The sequence below is a fragment of the Artibeus jamaicensis genome, unplaced genomic scaffold (assembly GCF_021234435.1).
Source record: "Artibeus jamaicensis isolate MK-2021 breed Jamaican fruit bat unplaced genomic scaffold, CSHL_Jam_final scaffold_916, whole genome shotgun sequence".
NCBI classification, from domain to species: domain Eukaryota; kingdom Metazoa; phylum Chordata; class Mammalia; order Chiroptera; family Phyllostomidae; genus Artibeus; species Artibeus jamaicensis.
In genome coordinates, this window is record NW_026522059.1 from 18344234 (window position 1) to 18365297 (window position 21064).

General features: G+C 31.3%; 1 protein-coding gene across 3 annotated transcripts in view; it reads left to right on the plus strand.

Annotated features, from left to right (window-relative positions):
• The window catches only part of CSMD3 (CUB and Sushi multiple domains 3), a 921636-nt gene that overhangs the window by 351446 nt on the left and 549126 nt on the right, over positions 1–21064 (plus strand). Inside the window, exons 7-8 of one of the 3 annotated variants that reach the window (XM_053661036.1) lie at positions 1154–1465; positions 16556–16633. The exons of 1 other annotated variant lie outside the window; for it this stretch is intronic. In XM_053661036.1, the coding sequence (XP_053517011.1) occupies positions 1154–1465; positions 16556–16633 (390 nt within the window). The remainder of the gene's footprint in view (positions 1–1153; positions 1466–16555; positions 16634–21064) is intronic. One more of the 3 variants, XM_053661038.1, reaches the window with a different exon arrangement.

Consider the following 21064-nt stretch of genomic DNA (forward strand, 5'->3'; position numbering starts at 1 on the left):
TGTAATTAGAGGGTGTACCTCCAAAAGTTAATAATATTTTGTAAAGCATTTAGCTGCCAAGATTTTTGGAAATCTTCATTTCATTTGGAATCTTTGTTCAGTTTCCTGCTTCTATTATAAGGATACTTTTTTTTAAATATGTAAGAATTATTTATTATCCAGGAAAAACTTTTAAAAGATTTAAGTGAACAGAAAAAAAAAGAGAACTAATTTGGCATTTTTTAAATGTATTTTAAATTATAGTAAATCTTTAAAAGTTTTTAAAGGTATTTAATAATAAATACCTGTTATTTAATAATAAAGTTAAAAATGAGAAGAGATATATATCATAAAATGCTTATGAGGTATTGAGAAATTACGAACCATTTTAAAAACAAGTTTTGTATTAAATATTTATAGTAATATACTTAATTTTAATCATTTCTAAATAAAATGATGTATTTAATATTATTAGTAGAAAATTGGTTAATCTCAAATTTTACTTTAAAATAGGAAAAAGTATTACCTAAATTCCAAACAGTTCACTAAGTTCTAAAGTATGTATAGCTTATGACATTGAATATTTAATCATGTTGACTGCTTTCTGGCAAATAAGATTAATATTTACATGGAGCAGATATTTCAATGTTTTATTTTTAAAAATCATTTTCATTTTGGCTTTGATATTTAAATTCTCCTTTCTTCACTTGCTTGTCTTAAAATAGATTATTTTCATATTTTTTCCCAGAAATTGTGAAGAAAGATGCACTGACTATTCAAAGCATTCTTTTGTGAAAAGTGTGGTTACGTATTTCCTCATTCTATCAAAACTTGTCACTTGCTCGACATTTGTTGCTAAAATTCATCTGTCAATAAATAGCAAAGAAGATTGATTCAGGGCCACATAGATGGTTTACTATTTTACCTTCCCCCTGCTATTGTATTATAGTTAAAATGTGATGTATTTATGTGTAAAATCAATCCACAGGTTGATTGATACAAACCAACCATCAGATCTGGTTGCTTCACATTTTAGTGGTGTGTTTGTGTTATGCCTCTTAATGTTGATTATCCTTAAGGTAATAGAAGGGAATATGACTTATTAAATTTATCAGAAAAAAATAAACACAATTTAAAAGAAAAAGTTAGCATCTAGTGCTACTGTGTCCCACAGGTTCTTCTCCACTGACCCACACTACCTCCACTGGTGAGTTAGAGGAGCATAACAGGACTGCCACTGGTGCTATTGCTGTTGCTAGCACATCTGCAGATGTTACTGTATCCAGTGTTACAGCTGTCACCATCCATAGACTTTCCGAGGAACAGCGAGTGCAAGTTACGAATCTCAGAAATGCAGGTCTGGACCCCAACACGTCCGAGGACGGGCTCCCTCCTCATCCAGCAGATACACAGAGTACAAGGAGAAGACCAAGAAATGCTGAACAGATAGAAAGAACTAAAGAACTTGCAGTTGTTACTCATAGAGGTATTGGACGTTATTTTCCTTGTGCCCATTTAGTTACAGCCGAATATATATTTTGGTAATGATTTCGAATTAGAGAATGAACGGAAAGACAGACAAGACGTAGGAAGGGAAAGACAGAGTTCAAAGTCACAGCTGAAACATATAGATAGTACTGCCAAAACTTGAATAATATGAAGGCATAGAAATTAAAATACACAATAATTCAAAGTGCAGTGGAAATGTTGAAAGGGATGGGGGTAAAAGCAGAGAGAAAAGAATGCATGGAAAAAGTAGTGAAAACAAGTACTAAATACCTACTGTTTATTACATACCAGTTATGAGGTTGAGATAACATGAAAATAAAACAGCCAGTTTCTGTTAATAAGTGCACATATTTACACATTGATGATTTATGTAGTAATTTTCAGTATTTGCATGAGATATTTATGTTATACAAATAAATGCCAATTAATGACTGAGAAAATAGATAATTTGATTGGGAAAAAATGGAAACATTTAAGTCTGGTGATTGTTTTGCATAGCTTACTGATCTATTTCTAAATTACCTGACCCATGTTATTGTACTGAGAACAGATTCTCATTTTGAAAAGGTAACAGCTGTTTATTGAGTTTATGGCTCCAAATTTAAATATTACTTAACTTTATCATTTACATTTTAGACAAAAACTACCATAAAGCCAAACTATAGACTGGTAATTTTCTAGTCATTTAATATTAGCCTGCCTACCTTGCAGAAAATTATGGAGGGTAGCAAGTGTATTTCTCTGTTTCTTGGGAGTAAGTTTCATTTATCAGTTTAGGGGGGAAAAATAAATGTAGTGTCAAAACCAAATGGATTTCATTTATATCAATATATGCATTTATGGAAATATTAATTAATTGAATATATTTTAATACCAGATATCTACTCCAACTCTGCTTCCAACTCATTATCCTATATTTTCTAAAATGCTTATGGTTTATGTAGTATGGTTAGGCATGGTTTATACAGACCACACCATAAGTAATAAAAAAGAAATCATTCAGTGCTCCTCTCAGACTAGAGCCAAGTTTCTAAACTGCAGTTGGATAGCATCAAAGCATCCAACTGCATAAATATATTGTTATATAAAATATATAATATATTGTTATATAAAATATAACAATATTTTTATTGTTACTAAAATATAATGTCAGCTTAAAATAATTTCCACATACATGAAATTCCTACTGAGTACCTTGCTCTGATCTATGGGAAATGAAGTTAAACAATATATGACCTCTTCATTTAAGAGACAGAGATAGAGCAGAGGTCATAGAAAAACCCATGTATCTCGGTGATAGAAGGAAGATTTTCTGAAGTTTATGACTGATAACAATACTAAGGAAAGACGCTATTCAGGCACTGAGTCCTTTAATCAACATTTTAAATAATCAGTAGATATAATATAAAACTAATTGCTTAATTATTCTAGATATTTTAGAGATAAAATAATTATTTTTCATCTGTCATATTCTCCACAATGTAGTCAGAATTACCCTTTAAAAATGAATGTTTAATCACATCTGTGATGAACTCCACTGTGTTAAGGCTTCCACTTGTTTCCCAGGAATCTTAGGAATAAATCGAGACTTGGTGATAACCCACAGGAAACTTCATGCTCTGGCTTTGGTCCACATCTCCAAATTCATCTCCTGTGACTCTCACCATCTCAGTCTCTCTCTATCTCTCCCTTTCACTCTTTGACAAACAGAATCTTTTTATTTTTAAATTTGTCAAACTCACCATGTTCTTTTCTACCTTAAACTGCTTCCAAAATGTACCCCTTCTTTCTTGCATTGAGGTCACTCTAATTTTTTCCCACCTTTTAGCTTAAATTGTCACCTCCATGAAGCTTAGGTTTTTCTGGTATTACTTACTGTTGTAACCCGGGCTTTTTTTGCTTTTGGAATCAGCCGCTCTTGAGTTGCCTTGTAACTGTTAAGTTCTTTGAGTTAAGGAGTAGACGGACCTTGTTCGTGTTTCATTTCTAGATTTTAGCTTCTGACACACAGACATGTTTAGATACTTGCTATACTAATGAATAATTATCTATAATTTCATTAGCCAGAGCATTCACCTCACTTAAAAGACATAAAATTATACTTTACTAAAATCAAATATTCACATATTTCAGAATTAAAGATGACTACTTCATGTTTTCACAGTTATAAAAAGACTAGCGTTTTTTTAATCCCTGTTAAAGGCAGCAACATTTTCATTAACCAATAATAATATATTGCTTTTATTATATTAACACTTCGAAATGGATATAAATGCCTTGCCTATAGCTCTTATACGTTTATGAAATCAAAAGAAATTTATCATTAAACACAAAAACTCTATACTTAATGAATTTCATATGAATAAATATCAGTATAATAAAATGGGTGTTATTTTGCTGAATTTATTTATTCTCTGTGACAAGAGGGTAAGCAGCATCAGACTTTGATATCTGAGAGCCCATACTGTTATGTCTTGTGTGATAATTTAGTATTTTCATCACTTTTTGCTATTCACACTGCAGTTAAACTTTTATTTTATGGTGTTCTTAGTCATTACTAATTCCTAAGTTATTATTAATAGCCTGAGGCAGAGTACTTCTAGTTTCCATCAGTGTCACTCTGAACACAAAGAAGACCTGGGCACTGGAATTGCAAACAGTATTTGTACTTGTGTATGAGTGTGGGACCAGAATTAATGTATGTTACATCTTAATCACTATAAGTAGTTAGATTTTTATAAAAAACAGCTGCTCAATTATAAATCTGAAAAAAATAGAATATTTATTAAAGATATTTTCAATTCTCTTTATGGTACTGTAACTAATTTTCTTATTGTACTAGGGTTAAAACAGCATTAAATCAATTTAAATGATCTTCTTAAAGAATTTTTTGCTTTCTATTTGTTCTCAGTAAAACACCATCATTTTTTACTTTAACCATTTAGAGTCTTTTGACATTGAAATAAAAAGAAGCAACAAAATGAATTAAAATACTAATAAATAATATTGTTTTAGATCTTCTCTGAACTGTGTATTAGCACCACACTGTCGTTTCCTGGCTTAGTGCCCAGTAGTTCTCAGAACGAGAATTCAATTTTTATTGACTCAATTTTAGTCCACTTTGCCACCTACTCAGAGGAAGATCCTGGGCAGGTCACAGAATTATTAGAAATCAATTTTGTATCTGTAAAATAGTATCATAGTGCCTACAATATTATGATTATTAAGATGATTAAACGTGTAATTGGGTGGAAGTGTTAAACTTTAGATAGTTTCTTCCAGTTGAATGGTAACATCAGAACGCCCACCATCTCTGTTTAGTTTCAAGGTCAGAGACAGCTGAGACTCCACTCTGCCCCTTGTTAGTTATATGACCTTGAACAAAACCATATACTCTCAAAGCTGCAAGTTCTCAGTAGCCAAGAATACCTGCCTCATAGACGGTTATGTGAAAAAATGTGGCAGAGATGCTGACTTGTGTTAAAAAATATCAGTTGTTCTCATTTTCATTATTATTTGCTAAATTTGTTTAACTTGCTATTGAGTTTGACATTGGACTGGGTAGTTAGGCCTATACAAATGAACACAGCAGGGGATGCTACCCAGGAGTCTATATATAACATTTAAAAAGAGTAGCTACAAATTTAGTCTGAGAAACACTGTCCTAGCAGTATTTTTCAAATACCTTTGAAGTAAAGTAGACTGATTACCTCTCAAGATATAAGTGAAGAAAGGCTTCACAGAGAATATTTGAACTAATTCTTGCATGGTGAATAAAGTGTTAAACTAGTAAGTTGTGTTTTCATCACTTAGATGCATTCAAAATGTTGAGCAGATACTAATGCTGAATGCAAATGAGTCTGCATCAAGATAAATAAAGGAAGTGTTCGACTATGCTTAAAGGGATATTTATATTCACATAAATAAACCTAAAAAAACTATGTTTTTAGTTTATAAACTATCCTTATGTTTAAAATTAAGTAATATATTATCTAGTGATATTTATAATTTTATCAGAATAGTTTGTTGCCTTAACAATATGTCTTCTGAAATTATTAATATTAACATAAAATACTTTTCTCAATAATTTCTAAATCCATTAGTTCATGTATAGTACTAAGATATGAATATTTCAACTCAAAGTTGCCTTAAAATAGCAGATATTATGTGATGATATGATTTAAAAGTTATAAGTGCCCTATATTACTAAATGTATATATCTTAGAATTAGATGCAGTCTTTCAGATCATCTAATGTAACACCATGATTCTGTAAAGAATATTATGGTCTGGCAGAGCCTTCTGGAAACTTGGCCATCATATCGCTGGACTGGTATTCATTCATTCTTTTATGTGTTCAAAACTCACAGGATCCAATGCATGTATGCAAAGCCTTTTATTAGGTTAAATTAAGGCTAAAGTAATACAGATGATGAGCACAATTGGGCTTTCTTCCTCAGGAAGTTCATATTCATACCATCTCAAATTAATCATTAATGTGTGTTTTACCCCCAAAACTTATTTTAACATTGTTTATCTTTTGTATTGTACTAAAGTGACATTTACTTATTTATTTTTTTAATGTGTGGACAAGTTCTGTCAACTGTAATGAACAGTCTTGGTAGTTTCTGTTTTCAAATAAAAAATGTGGACATAGTCTCTGAAAAACTATATATATATATATATATATATATATATATATATATATATATATATTCTTTTAAAAATCATCCTTTGTAGTAGAAACTTAACTAGATGGCTGTAACATCTTTGGAGTTCAATACATGTTACACATGAGCCTTTATAGCCATGGTGCTGTTTGTTCTGACATAGTATAGTCAGTCCTGTGCTGACTGCATGATGTTTCATAGCTAGCATTTCAATAGCATTAAACAGGGTTTTAGTTTAATTTATGAAGTAACATGAAATTATGTTTAACTCAAATTGAATATGATGTAGAGCTCCCACCCCCACCAATAATGGGAACTTAACAGAAGTCCTGTTTTGTCCTGGCTGGTGTGGTTCAGTGGATTGAGTGCTGACCTGCGAACCAAAGGGTCGCTGGTTCAATTTCCAGTCAAAGCACATGTCTGGGCTGCGGGCCAGGTCCCTGACTGAGGGCACACGAGAGGCAACCACACATTAATATTTCTCTTCCTCTCTTTTTCTTTTCCTTCCCCTCTCTCTAAAATAAATAAATAAATAAATAAATAAATAAATAAATAAATAAATAAATAAATAAATAAATAAATAAATAAATAAAATTGTTAATAAAAAAAATAAAGCCTACTTTAATCAGTTTTTAAATAGAACTTTTTTTGTTATTTTTCAGGTAAGAATGGTAATTTACCATAAAACCATTCATGTTACATCAGTGATTTTAAACCAAACAAAATCAAGTGGGTTTTTTTTTTCATTTTTATCATAAGCAAATTTTTTGGGAGTAAGCTTATCTGCACTGCAGACTATCAGACACGGGTCTGCACTTCATTCACAGTGTATTTCACAAGTGAGATGCTAAAGTATATGTAACTTTGTTCAAAAAACTAGACTGTAATGTGAAAAAATCTCTACTGCATGAAAATAACAGTTTTGGGAGATCTGCTATGTGCCTTTCACTCATAGGCTATCTGGCTACAAGTAAAATATATTTTAATATTTTTAATAGTTTGCAAGCAACTGACACTGTGTTGAAAAATTCTATTAATGATTTCATAGAGTAGTAATCTGTAAATCCAAAACATCTTCTTCTTTTAATTCTTCATAAGAAATATTGCAATGGGGAAGTTAATTTATGAATGGTTGCTTAATGGATACTGATACATGTCTAGCAAGTAGCAGAGTTTTATTGAGCATAGTATCTTTGTGCTAAGCCTGTGATGAATTTAAAAAGTATAAAATATGGTATCTATTTTAAAGGAAAAGCAATATAGAGAGAATTTATTGATCAATTTAAGAGAAAATTGCTACAGAATGAGTATGATATGGAAGTAAGGATGAGTTATAGCTGTCCTCAACTGTGTGATATGTTGTTATATGTAAGAGAAATTAAACCTGTTCATTCATAGTTGTAGATCTTAGTGTGCAGAGCCACTGAAGATGCAAATAATTTACTATAAAGTAAACTCCCCTCACATTGAGTTTGCTTCAAATATAGTAAATTCCTCAATCACTAATAAGATATTAAAGAATAACTTGATGGTAAAGTTGGGTATTTAGAAAGCATCTTTACATCAAAGAGTGTCATAATATGATTATCACTGTACCTTCTAATCCTAAGTGTCTATGAAGCTATTCAGAGATATCATTCATTAATTAATATATTTATTATTGTACATTTTCTCTTGATGTTTGAGTTGACAGGCACATCATTATGATTATTTATGTAACATAGTGCCCATGTTAAAATAAGCATAAACGTGGCCAACGCTACCACCAGAAGGTTAGAGATTGATGCTCCTCGAATCTGAGGAAAGGGGAACTAACTCTATCATGCACATTTTTTGCCCAGGGCCCTATGCCTATATATTTGCTTTAAATTCCAAAAACACTCCATTTGAACATCTAACTCTACCTTGTCTTTCAGAGAGTGTCTAAGACAAGAGTTATTTTCTTTAAAACCTATCTATCTATCTGTCTTTCTTTCCTCACTTTCTCTTTCCTCTCTTCCTCCCTCTCTTCCTTTTTCTTTCTTCCCATCCTTAATTTTCTTTTTCTTATTTTTCTCCTTCCTCCCTTCCCTCCTTTTCTTCCCTTCCTTATTTGTTTCTTCAGCAAACATTTGCTATGTACTTACATGTGAGACTTTCTTCCAATACTTGACTATAAAACATGGAACAAAAATAAATAGACCTTTCATGGTTGAATTTATATTAATGTGGGGAAAAGTGAACTACAAGCAAATAAACAGATAACTACCTGATGGAAGCAATGTCTGGGCCAAAAATTAAAATAGGTTATGTAATATATGAGTGACTACCTTAGTTTGCATGGTCAGAAAAAGCCTCTTTGAGGAGTTAAAATTTAAAGTGAGACCTAAATAACAGGAAGAAGACAGCCATGTGAGCACTAAAGTAGAAAGCATATCAGACAGAGAAAAGAACTAGCTGGTAAAAACTTCAGCTTTGCTTGGGGAAAAGGAAGCCTGGTATGCCTGGATCTCAGTGGATGCGGAGAGCAGTGGGGTTGAGGTGAGATACCAGCAGACCATATAGGTAGGCTCTGGGGCCTGGGTAAAGAGCTTTATTGTGATCTAAGTGAGATAAGAAGGCTTTAGCAGGGAAGTAACATTGTCTAATGGAACTTTTTAAAAGGAGTCATTTTAGCAAGAAATTAAAGAAAAAAACTGATGAGTAAATAGAGGCAGGCAGACAAACTGGTCAAGTAGACAGAGGTGAAGTGAACAGTCGATAGGGACTTGGGGTCTACATCTGAGACTGTACTTCTCTCAAACTGCAATGTGAACCCAAATCCCCTGATGGTCTGGCCAGAAGGCAGATTGTGACTTGATGGGGTTGGAGTGGAATCTTAAATTTTGCATTTATAACAAGATTACAGGTTATGCTGATACACTGAATAACAAGAACATAAATGAGGACGAGTAACATGCAGAGAGCAATACCTGTCCAGGGTCCACGAGAACTTGTTCTCTACTGGAATGATCACAATACTCATAGGCTGCCATAGGTATTATTCTAAAACTAAACTTTAGTTCTATAAGAGTGAGTTGTAAGGTAGGAAATTCCTGGGTGGAAGGGATATCTTAGACAGGATTTCCCTGATGAAGTTTAATGACAGTAATTAATTCTGTCAGTCCTTAAGGCAGAGCTGATGACATTAGTTATGATTTCACTAATGGAAAAGATAAATGGATAGGTGAACAAATGATGAAAACACTCCCAAGTCAAATTTTAACTAATGCATTACTTTTAATTTTTACCCCAAATTCTTTATATCTGAAATTATTTTTAAGTGTATTATCAAATAACAAGAAAATTATAGGTTTTAGTTTTCCCTTTGCTTATCATGTTTCAGATCTCTGAAAGACTTCCTGATTGATGGAAACAAAATTTAGTAAAAAAGAAGTATACAAAAATTGATTGCCAATTCAAAATATTTTATGACTGAATAATTAAACATTATACTTCATTTTATATAAATGGTGAAACTGCATCGATTGCTTGATTAAAAATTTGCTAGCCCTCTATGAGACTCAGATGTATTGATTTTCATGCATGTTCAGCATAAATAATAACTGAGTGAATAACTTATAACTTTAAAAATTATCTGGTTTCATATGATTGTTATAAGATACTCTATTAAAATAATTATTACTTTTTGTGCAGGAAATTTGATATTGGTTAAGTAAATACAAATTTACAATATATTTATAAATTAACTATTGCATGCTTTATCTTATCTTTTTTCTGTTTTTATAGTTCTCATGACATTATTTAATTATTTTATGAAAAATTGGTTCACTGTCAGTATTTGGAACAATTTACAAATCCATGTCCTTAAATGACCAATTTATTATTCAAATACATAATTATTTATTGAACATCATCCTCATTTTATATTCTGTTACTACATTTTATCACATTTGTGAAATTGTCAATGCTATGTCATTCATAACAGTAAGTATATTTTTTATTTTTAATTATTTTACACTTTGGAGAATAAATTGTTTTTAGGGAGAAAAGAAGAAGTGTTAGGATTTACTTGGAAAGAGGTTTATGTATTTTTAAAAGGTATAAAATTAAAATAATCTGAATGCCTGAAAAGTTTCATGACAATATTAGGCAACAACACTTTTATTTTTTTACCAATGATAAATCTCTAGCTAACTATTTTAACATTTTTCTTGAATACTACCTCTCAAGCTGTACTTCCAAGTTATTATTATATAGAAATTAAGAACTTTGAATGACCCAGTGGTTTTCTTTTCTTTTTTTTTTTTTGTTTTGAGTAGATCTTAGGAAGTATATGTATTTTAACATAACCTGAAACCATCATCTTATAACAATGACCTGATTTCATCAATGATATTTTTTTGGATTTTCAACCCTATTGTTATGCTTGCTAATAATCATTAATCAGATATCTTGGTAGCTTGTTCATTGGTTTAATGTACTGTTTTCTATTTTTTATAGAATGGCTAAAAAAAGGAAGATAATACTGCATCAGATTAAAAGGGAAGGTTTACCTTTAAAGATAGGAAAGGATCAGTTTTATGTATCACTGATTTTCCCAACTGGTTTCTATAATTAATTATTTTACCTTTGAATCAGATAGTCACAGTAAATGTGATGCTTGTGACTTTTAAATCTCTTCCCTTTTTAAAATATTTTGACGGGGCTAGACTTCCCATTTGTGATTAAAGCCAGTGCCAAAGCTGACTCCTCTGCTTTTGGGGCTTGGAGAAATGGTCCTGTGTCACAGACATTTTTAGCTTGTTCAGAAGTATTTCAGGGCATTTTCACCCACTTTTGCAACAGGCTGCTTCCCTCGCGTGGAGTGTTCTAGAGTATATGATTTCCCTGCTGCGCATCGAGTGAAATCATACAGTTAAGCTTTAAAATTTTAGAAATACAAGAACCTTCATCTGTGGTAGAACAGCATGGTGTTAGGTTAGGGGTGCCTTGCCTAGAATATTTTTCTCTTCATAATCACATCATTTGTATTCTAAGTCACGGACTATAGTTTTTTAGTGTTGATACTTGACTTTTCTTTGTTTAAAATATTCTTCAAATGATCTTTCTTCACAATGCCAAGTGGGATTAAAATGACAGAAATTCCTGGATAGTTTTGATCCAGAGCCCAGAGAAGTTAGAAAATTTATTCTTTAGTAGGCTTACATAAAGTGGAAAATAAAGTTCATCAACTCTCCTTCCCCATTATAAGGGAATGCAGGCAAAGATGATTTACTCAGATGACTGTATGATGATTTGAATTTCGTAAAGCAGTTGGCTTTTGCTACACCTTTTTAATTCATTTGTTAATACTTGTAAGATAAAGTATTAAGAGGCTTCAAACCATGAGGTTAAACTCAGCACTGTCAGTAAATAATCATTTTTATTCATCATTAAATTCAGTTAGTAGAGGTGGTTCAGCTCTATACTAAAGTAAACTATTTAAAATCAGATATTGTTGACTACTTAAAGTTTTCATTAGCCTTGCCTTAAAAAAAAGAAATACGAATAGGATGCACTAATCTCATCTGTTTACACTTGGGAATTCTGATTGAATATATGGAGGGCTATCATTCACGGTCAGGTGGTGGTTTAGATTCCAGGACTGAAGTTTCAGAGTCAATGAATGAACACATTGTACTTACATGTGTATGAACTTGAGCAATTTACTTAGCCCTTCCCTATTTTATATCTATAGGAAGGAGGGAAATAATCCCATTTTTAAAAAGTGTTGGCATAGAGTACCTATGCCTTAGAAACACAAGCAATAAGTGATACTGTCCCCAGGTGGCACTTTTACAACAAAAACATATGTTCTAGTTGCATAAAAATGTCATAAAAATATGTGAAGACATAAAGAAAATATTTAGCACAGAATTTTAAATATCTTAGGTAGCTGGTTTTCTTAGAAATAAAAATACATCGTTTAATGCAATGTTGATAGAGAATTATGGAAATGACTGAATATACAGTTCTATTTAGTACCATTTATATTAATCTCGTGTAAGTTACACCAAATTAATATGTAACTTTCAGTTCATCTCAGGTTTCTATTAGCCTCATCGTTTTTTCTTGCCAATTTTATCCTTCATTCATTTACTCTCTAACTTCAATACGCCCAACTCACTTGCCTTGCCTTTCATCTATTTTATTCTTGTGAATTTTCTATTATTCTTTGAGAGATAATTTTTAGAAAGGAGCATAGATGGGTGATATAGTTCTCCAAAGCATTCCCTAGGAAACAAGCAAGCAACCAATGTTAGAATAATCAGCGACTGCCATCCATAATTTTACTTGGATATAGTCTTTTGAAGATTGTAAGAGGGGTTATAGACAAATTAAGAGATGCTACTTAATATATTTCTTGAAACATCAAATCTCTAATGATTTCCATGTACCAGTGGTATATCCATCACAGTCCATTGGGAAACAATGGATCAAGTGCTAATTCAACAAGGGTTTACCTGCCAAAGGCTAATTTCTAAGTGAGTGCATATAAAGGAACCACAAGGAAACATGTAATAACCTAGAGTAGTAGCAGCTAGACTATCACCTTTTGCACCCCATTGGGATGAGAGGAGAAAGACATTGAACAGAAAGGTGTATGAAGGTTGCAAGCTTGAGAATAGCCTTCAGTTAAGGGTCCTCATCAACACCAGTCAATGTAATGATGAGAAACTGTGGAATAATCTTGATCTCACCTTCCTCCCACCCTCTGTCTTCCCGAATTCTTTGATGTATAAGGGAGTCTGATTGATAGAGTCTAGTGCTTAACAAACTTGAATGTTCATAAGAATTACCCGGGGATCTTGTAAGCCACAAATTCTAATGCAATAGCCTGGGGTGGGGCTTGACATTCCTCTTTTCTAAGAAGCCCCCAGGCTATGCCAGTGCTGTTAGTGCAGTGCTACAGTTTACGTGGCAGAATGTAGCTCATTCAAATCAACCTTCTGTACAAAGAACGAGACAGGATCCCAGAAGGCAGGTAGACAATGTAGAACATGAGTTATGACCCATATATAGCCATGCATAGCAGTATAACCCTGCATCAAAGACAGCTATCAGAGCCTATTTACAGTAAAAATAAATAGAATCCAGGTAATGATACCAAGACTTCTAGTGAAGAACTTGAATAAAATATGATAATCAGAACTCAGAAGGGATGAGAGAAGATTGCCATGCATTAAAGTAATTTTTCTGGAGTTTTTATTTAAAATTGCTTAGTGTACTAATGAAATCGGTAATGGAAGAATGCATTCCATTGCACCAAGTCTGACGCTGTTCATTAACTGCACCAGCTGGTCACCAGTATTGAAGCAGCTGCTTCCTTCCCAATTAGCATCATGCTAGAAGGCATTATAGTGCCCATACGTGTTCTCTGACTTGGAGGGTAAAACAAGTGCTGGTATGTGATATTAAATTACTATATTTATTTTGAATAAGAGTACTTAAATATAGACCTTCGGGTATATTTTGTTGTAGAGATCATTTCAGAAGTTTGAAAACCACGGCCACACTAAGCATCCTCTCCACACACCAAACGAATATCATTTTTCTTGTTACATTTTATAGTCAAATTATCTTTGATAAAATTAATTCATAAAAAGAAAACAGCAATTATAAATAAAACAGAAATTCATTTTCACTCAAAAGAATGATTTATCAAAACAAAAAAGGGATCTAAGGAGGTGAATGGAGGGGAACTTCATATTTAATTGTAGGACCAAAGACACTAAAAAGCTTATTTGAAAGTGTCAGAAAATGAAGGTTAAAACTTAATTAAATTAAAGATTGAGACAGTCTTAAAATTGTTTAAAGTCTGAACCCTACTGATGGTAACCCTTGGCACGTAGTAATTGTATTTGCTAATTATTAGAATCCATAAAGAGCTTATAAAATTTCCACACTTTTCATCCTGATGTTGCAGAGCAGACTGTAACTTCAAGACCTGCTGCAGCAGTAGAGCATTGTGGGCACATCTGCTGGTATCTATTTACGTGTTATGAGCTCCTGAATTTGTTTGAATTCTGGGGAGAAAGACAACCCATGTTTTAGAGTCTTTGTTAAAATATTAGTTGTGTGATTTAAAATCGGTTATTCAGTACATCCACTTTTATTTAAATAAAAAGTTACAAAATGAATTCAATCTAAATTTATGAAAATTTTAAAAAGTGAATTTGTAAAATGCAGTATCTCCTTTTAAAATTCCATACTCTGTTAAGTTTCCCAAGCAAAAAAAAATTACAAATATTTTTTAAAGTGATTGAAAAATAAGATTTCATGGAGTTAGGACCCAAAGCAATTACCAGGGGTATCTGTGAATGCTGCCCAACATGCAATCAGCCCAGCACACAGTCGGCCCAATACACACACACACACACACACACACACACACACACACACACACACACACTCATTTGTAGTTTTCAACATCCTTTCCTAGTAACACATTATAGAACTGAGCTCTTTGACCTTCTGAATTTTTCTTCTTTTATTTTTGCCTGTTGGCTTACAGGCTTTTTAGTTTTAAGAATCACAGATTTGTGTTGAAACCACCATGAAATCTGTAGATTCATTTGTAATACTTCAAATCTTATAATGCAAACAAATGTAGAAACAGAATTCCTACTTATAGTTTGTGTTTGGACTTGGAGAATCTAGAATTATGCCTCAAGATAAAAAATGCAAGGAATTTTAAGACATCCAGCAAATTGACAAGTCACAGAAAATCAGTTTAAAGCAATTGAAAACTCCAGTAGAAATAAACTTTAGCTTACCATAAGGGTGGGTGTGTGAAAGAGAATAACAACAAAAAGTACAACTTGAGAGATGTAGTCATTTTTCCACTGTAAATTAAGGGGCATAGATAATCTCAAAACTGTAAAGAGACTGAGCAGTCCTCTAGATGTAGCTTCTTATTTTAAGAGAAGAGACCAAGCTAAAAGGGCAGATTCTGGTCCAAAGTCACACAACTAATACTTGCTAAGAAGCAATGACCTTTAAAATCCTACTCCAGTGGTCATTTTCCTTTTTAAAAAATATGTAGTGTATATGGAAAGTTCTTAACTATGTTCTAGAAAATCATCAGACTTGTCTTGAAATTTCTTCCTTTGAAGATATTAACAAGAACCAATAACTTTAAAATGTTTCAAAACCAATAAAATATTTATAATTTGAACTATTTGGGTAAAATGGCAATTTGCAATTTGTGAAATGGTCATTTTAAACTAACAAAAAGCAGTTTTGTTTCTTTTTAAATTTATGGCATGATTAAAACTACTTGTCTGTTATTTTAGTCCATTATCTCTACCTATAAACCTCACAAAAACAATTTGTAAAAAATTCTTAATTATAATTGAGGAAGTAAACGCTATCCCTACCATTCTTGTTCATGCTAGTTTTTTTAAAGAAAATAATTGATATTTAAGTATCTCATTAGACAACATTACATAATTTTTTATTATTGAGCTTTTAATTAAATAGATCTTATTTTACTTGATATCATTAAAAATTAAATAGTTTTCTGAACTATTGTTTATTAGTTTTAAAAATGATATGGCAACTCTAGTTACATAATTTATATACAAAAGAAAATTATTCTTTTATTAAAAACAAGTAAAAATGTTTTTAAGATGTTTTAAGTTACTTCCTTAAATTTATTATTATTTTAAGCAAACCCGGTCACATGCTTTTAAACTTACAGTGCAGGATACAGTATGCCATACTCTTAGTGGTATTGATTTCCAATATTGTCATATCAAAAAGAGTCGTGAGACATTTAAGCTATAATTTACTTTCACAAATGTTATACAGTATGCACTGATGTCAATCATACTGTCAAAAGCAATGACTATGGAAGAAAGTGGTTATTGGCAGAAATGTTAAAATATATTATATATTTTTCCAGTTATGCCATTTTATTAAATGTGTCCTAACATTTCAAGTAGGCTAAATTACCTTAGAAATACGTTAGTTTATTTTAATGACCAATTTGATTAAATTCTTTCCACTTTTATGTTTTTAATTTTTTCAATTTAATACATAAAATATGATGAATTCAAGTGGTTTATGTAAAAATATTAATGCTTTGCTCTCATATAAAACCTTGGATAATATTAAAAATTCCTATACATATATGTAGGATTTTTCCCATAGAACACTTAAAATCCTTCTTTACTGCTTGGTATTTTACTCCTTAGGTGATAATATTACTAATTTTTCTTTTTTTTAAATAAATTTCTTCTGGGTACCCTATATCAAACTTAAGAAAGCAGTTTCTTTAACTTGCATAAATCCATGCTAACAAAATTTGTTAACTTGAATTTCATTTTAAAATTGTATATCCTGATACATGTTTTTGTTTGTTTCCTTAACTAGTGAAAAAGGCCATAGATTTTAAATCTAGAGGATTTAAGTTGTTTCCAGGGAAAGACAACAGCAACAAGTTTTCTCTCTGTGAGTGCACTCCTTTTCGTTACTTTCTCTAGTGTAAGAGTGAAGTCATGACGTTTGTGTGGTCTGTGTGTGTTTTATAAAACTGTTTGTATATTTACCAAATTAACTGCGTTCATATCTACATAACATGCATGATTATTATCCATTATCTTATTGTTTTTAAATGTGTACTGAGTTAATGGATTCATATGGTAAATGTCCAAGCCCAGCTTATTTCAAAAGGTAAACAAATCTGATCTAGTGCATTGATAATATTCTAGTTTTGTAATTCTAGGATAGGAGATTTTTAAAAAATTAGTGAAATTCCTCAAATTGGTGATTCATTGTAGAAATTATTATTTGAATAATATAAATATTATATCTACATGTTCACATTAATTTTCTAAGGAAAAATTTAATAGTAATTTTTCATCTAAGAAAATAGATGTTCTTAATTTGAGTTTCAATATCTAAGACTTTTAAAGTCGGTAGTCTTTCATGAACTGATTATGTCATTCATCCATGATTCTGATTGAGAGTCATTGAATTAATGAATTCATCTTTATTACAATAAACAAACTTAAAAGTTTTAGGAAAGGTAGGCATTTTTGTAATATAAATCAATAGCAGTTTGTAGTAATTCCAGTCTTTATATTCATGCAAATGGATATTACATATTTTGAAAGTAGCCATTCATGATATACCATCTGATTTGCAGAATGATATGTTGATAGAAAATATAATTAGTAATTGTAAATAATATGTTATTTTAACAAGAGTAAATTTTTAGAATAATATTTTTATTTAATTCCAAATCATTTGACGAAATAAGTTTATAACTATTTAACAAAAATAATTTATTATAGTTATATCAGAAAAATATTTTACCTGCATGTTCATAGATTTCTACATATAACAGAAAATGACAAATTGAGCAGCATAATCAATCATCAAGAAACAAATTTGGAGCCTGTATATTAAAAATATTTTAAGTATTGTAACTTTAAAATGTGCTAGATTTGAAAATACTAAACCAAAAATGACAGATATCAATTGAAAATTCTTGATTAAATAGGGTTACCAGTTTGTAAAGCAATAAAAAGTTCATTTTAAAGTACTTACTAGTGTAATTATGATTTGTTATTCTATTTCAGGGGTAACACATACTCAATATTGATATATCAGTTTTTAAGAAAAACAAATAGAGCTACAGTATTTTTCTCACACAGGGGTGTCCAACCTGCAGCCTATGGGCCACATGCAACCCAGGATGGCTAATGTGGCCCACCACAAAATCATACATTTACTAAAACAGTCTGCGATATTTTTGTGATTACATGTCACAATGTATTTACTGCGTGGCCCAAGACAAGTCTTCCCTTATGGCCCAGAGATACCAAAAGGTTGGACACGCCTGAATTATATGAGATATTTTAGAAAAGATATTCGTTCTGCAATAGAAAATATAAATAGAAAAAAGTCCGATTTAATTATTCTGACATCAAATGTCATCATGTCAACATGAAATAAATGCTAGATGGTGGCAGACTTAAATATTAAATTTACTCCCTTTATTTTTAATATTTCATGTAGCCAATATATTTAATTTAGAATTCTTAGCAGAATTATATTCTATGCCTGTTTCACCCTTTCCTTATTTTGGCTACACTAATGTTATTTTATATGCTGCATGCTTCATTCTTTTAGATGTCCTGGGAACGTCAAGCTATTTATAGTAAAGTATATAAGATTTGTTAAGGTATTAAGATCCATGTAACACTCTATACTGAGTATATTGCCTTAGTGAGCATATATATTAGGCTTATTGTTTTTATACAGTGTTTATGAGGGTGATCAAGAAAGGCAGCAGACATATGTAGCATCTGGGGGAAACCCTTGGATTAAAAAATATGAATATAAAACAAAATATTAATTTACCTAGTAATTCTAAAACAAAATTTGCATTTATCTATTGCATTTTATGTGAAATAAAAACTACTTTTGTACTTTTTTATTGTTGAATATATACAATCCAATTCCATCAATACAAATTATGCCATTTTTCCCTAGTCACAAAATAACAAGCCCACTTTATTTTACTACAATTTTAATCTCAAATATTTAATAACTAGTTTCAAAAATATGTGCTCAAAGGTTGTTCATGGAAAAAGGTTGTATTATTTTAAGTATTGTTAATATTCTGTATTATCAAGTAAGCATTCACTTAACATCACATAACACAGGGTCAAACAATTTTAAAAGATCTTTTTTATCTGACCCCTTTCAAGTGAGAAACCTAGTAAAGCTTGCAGTCTTTGTAAAAGCAACAGTTCTGTTCCTGGCACTGTGAAAAGTTGAGCATAACTGTGGAGGATAAGGACTACACACATTGCCAAATCACATCTCCCCACAGCAGCCCCATCAAGTTTAACTAAAAAAAAGAAAGAAATCTAAAGAATTCAGAAAACTGCAGGTGGTCTTCATAGGGGAGCATTTGGTTGTTTAAATGGTTAATTCTGATCTTTTTCTAACTTTAATGTGTGAAATTAAATAGTCTTCGTCTATCCTTTGTTACTCTTCATCAAAAATAATAGCTTTTCTAAGAAAGAAAATAAATTATTATAAAAATAAAAATGTTTTTATCATTTAAAATGTTGAGCTTACTGAACTGGAAGTTTTGTCAACTTTTCTGTGAGGCTATTCTAGACTAGTAAGGTATAATTATAAAGAAAGTGTGAGGTTCCCACAATTTATTGTTTTTATTATTTTATCTTTAAACCCGCGCTTGCCTTCATTCACATTCTCCATCATTCCACAGTTCCATTGAGCTACTTCTCCACAGCAGCACCACGGAGAAGGGAAATGCGTAAATGACTCAAGTGCTGTCTCAGCTGGCCAGGATCTAAAATTTTACTGGGAAGCTAAATCAGTTAAGAGGCAACTTTGTGTCTAACATGAAGTTAGTGTAAAATGACAGTCTGCCAATATCTATGATGTTTGAGTTCAGAGCAATATTCAAAAGTACTGCTTCTTTAATATGGAGACATAAAATATTAAAATCTAATATTAAAAAAATTAAGATATGTGGCAATGTAACTAGTTGGATGAGATCATGTGGAAGTGAATTTTGGTATAAATCTACTTATTTTTATTTTATAGTAGATAATATGCTAAATCACACTAAAAGACTGAGGTAACTTGCTTATAATAACAATACCATATTTTGATGTCAACTAATTGTGTAGTGTTTTCAAGCTAGAACATACAATAATATGATAAATTAAGATTTCTGTAGTATATTTTATAAATGCATATAGTAAAAACACTCCAATGATAGGGTGAAATGACGATTTAATTTTTTAAACACTATCAGTTTTGTCTTTTTCTCTTTATCCCATAGATGTCTGAGGAAAGGATTCCATTATTATTATTAGTAGTAGTAGTAATATCCCAAAGATCAGAGCAAAAAGGTACCCTCATAATGATGCTCTTTTCAAGAAACATCACCCTGTCCATGTATTTAAACTTTTAAGCAATGGATAGGCTCCTACCACTCTGAAAGTTTCTATTCACGTTAAAAGAAGTAAAAATGATAAATCTGCTCGATTGCTTAAATAGCATTATACAGTGAAAGCAGCTGATTAAAATGAGTACTAACATCATTTGAACTTCTTGGCATCATTAGCTATGGGTAATTATAAATATCTAAATATCAGAGAAATAAACAATCATACATTTGCCCCTTTTTTGTGGTAAATGGTTTTAATTAATGAACATTAAATACATGGATTGTACAGAGGTGTTCTGTTGTCTTTACATTTTAAATTGTGGAGCCTTCCCCGTATGACAGATGTTTCAAAACAGCAGTTTAAAGGACAGTGTCAAATAGACACAAATAATTTGACAATTAATATCATAACACCTGGGATTAACTAAGGGAAAATGGTAAATTCTATAATTATTCTCTGCATTTTCAGATGAAGTGTCTTGAATGTGTTTTGAATTTTAATTAATGATGCTGTTTTTTCCGACTGAGATTTCTAGACAGGACATGGGGCTTAAGGGTTAATAGTAGAATCAATCTGCTAAGGTTTAAACCTCAACTAAAGCATTTACTATCACTATGACTTTGGAAACATTTCTAACCTCTCCATGTCTCAGTTCCCTCACCTGTAGGAAGTATATAATATTAGTAGCTACACTTAAGATTGTTATGGAGATTAAATAAGTTGATACACACAAGATCAATGTAAAATAGCTCCTGATAACATAGTTAGTGTTATGTAGGTGTTAGCTATTGTAAAAATTGGCATGAGCTAGACTTACTTTTTGAGGCAATAACAAAATGAAAAATTTATTTTAATTATTTTTATTTTTAGTAATGTGTTCATAGAGTGCTTCTAGATTAAACTATAATCTGTTATATATTGTAATATAATAAAGTTAGGTAAG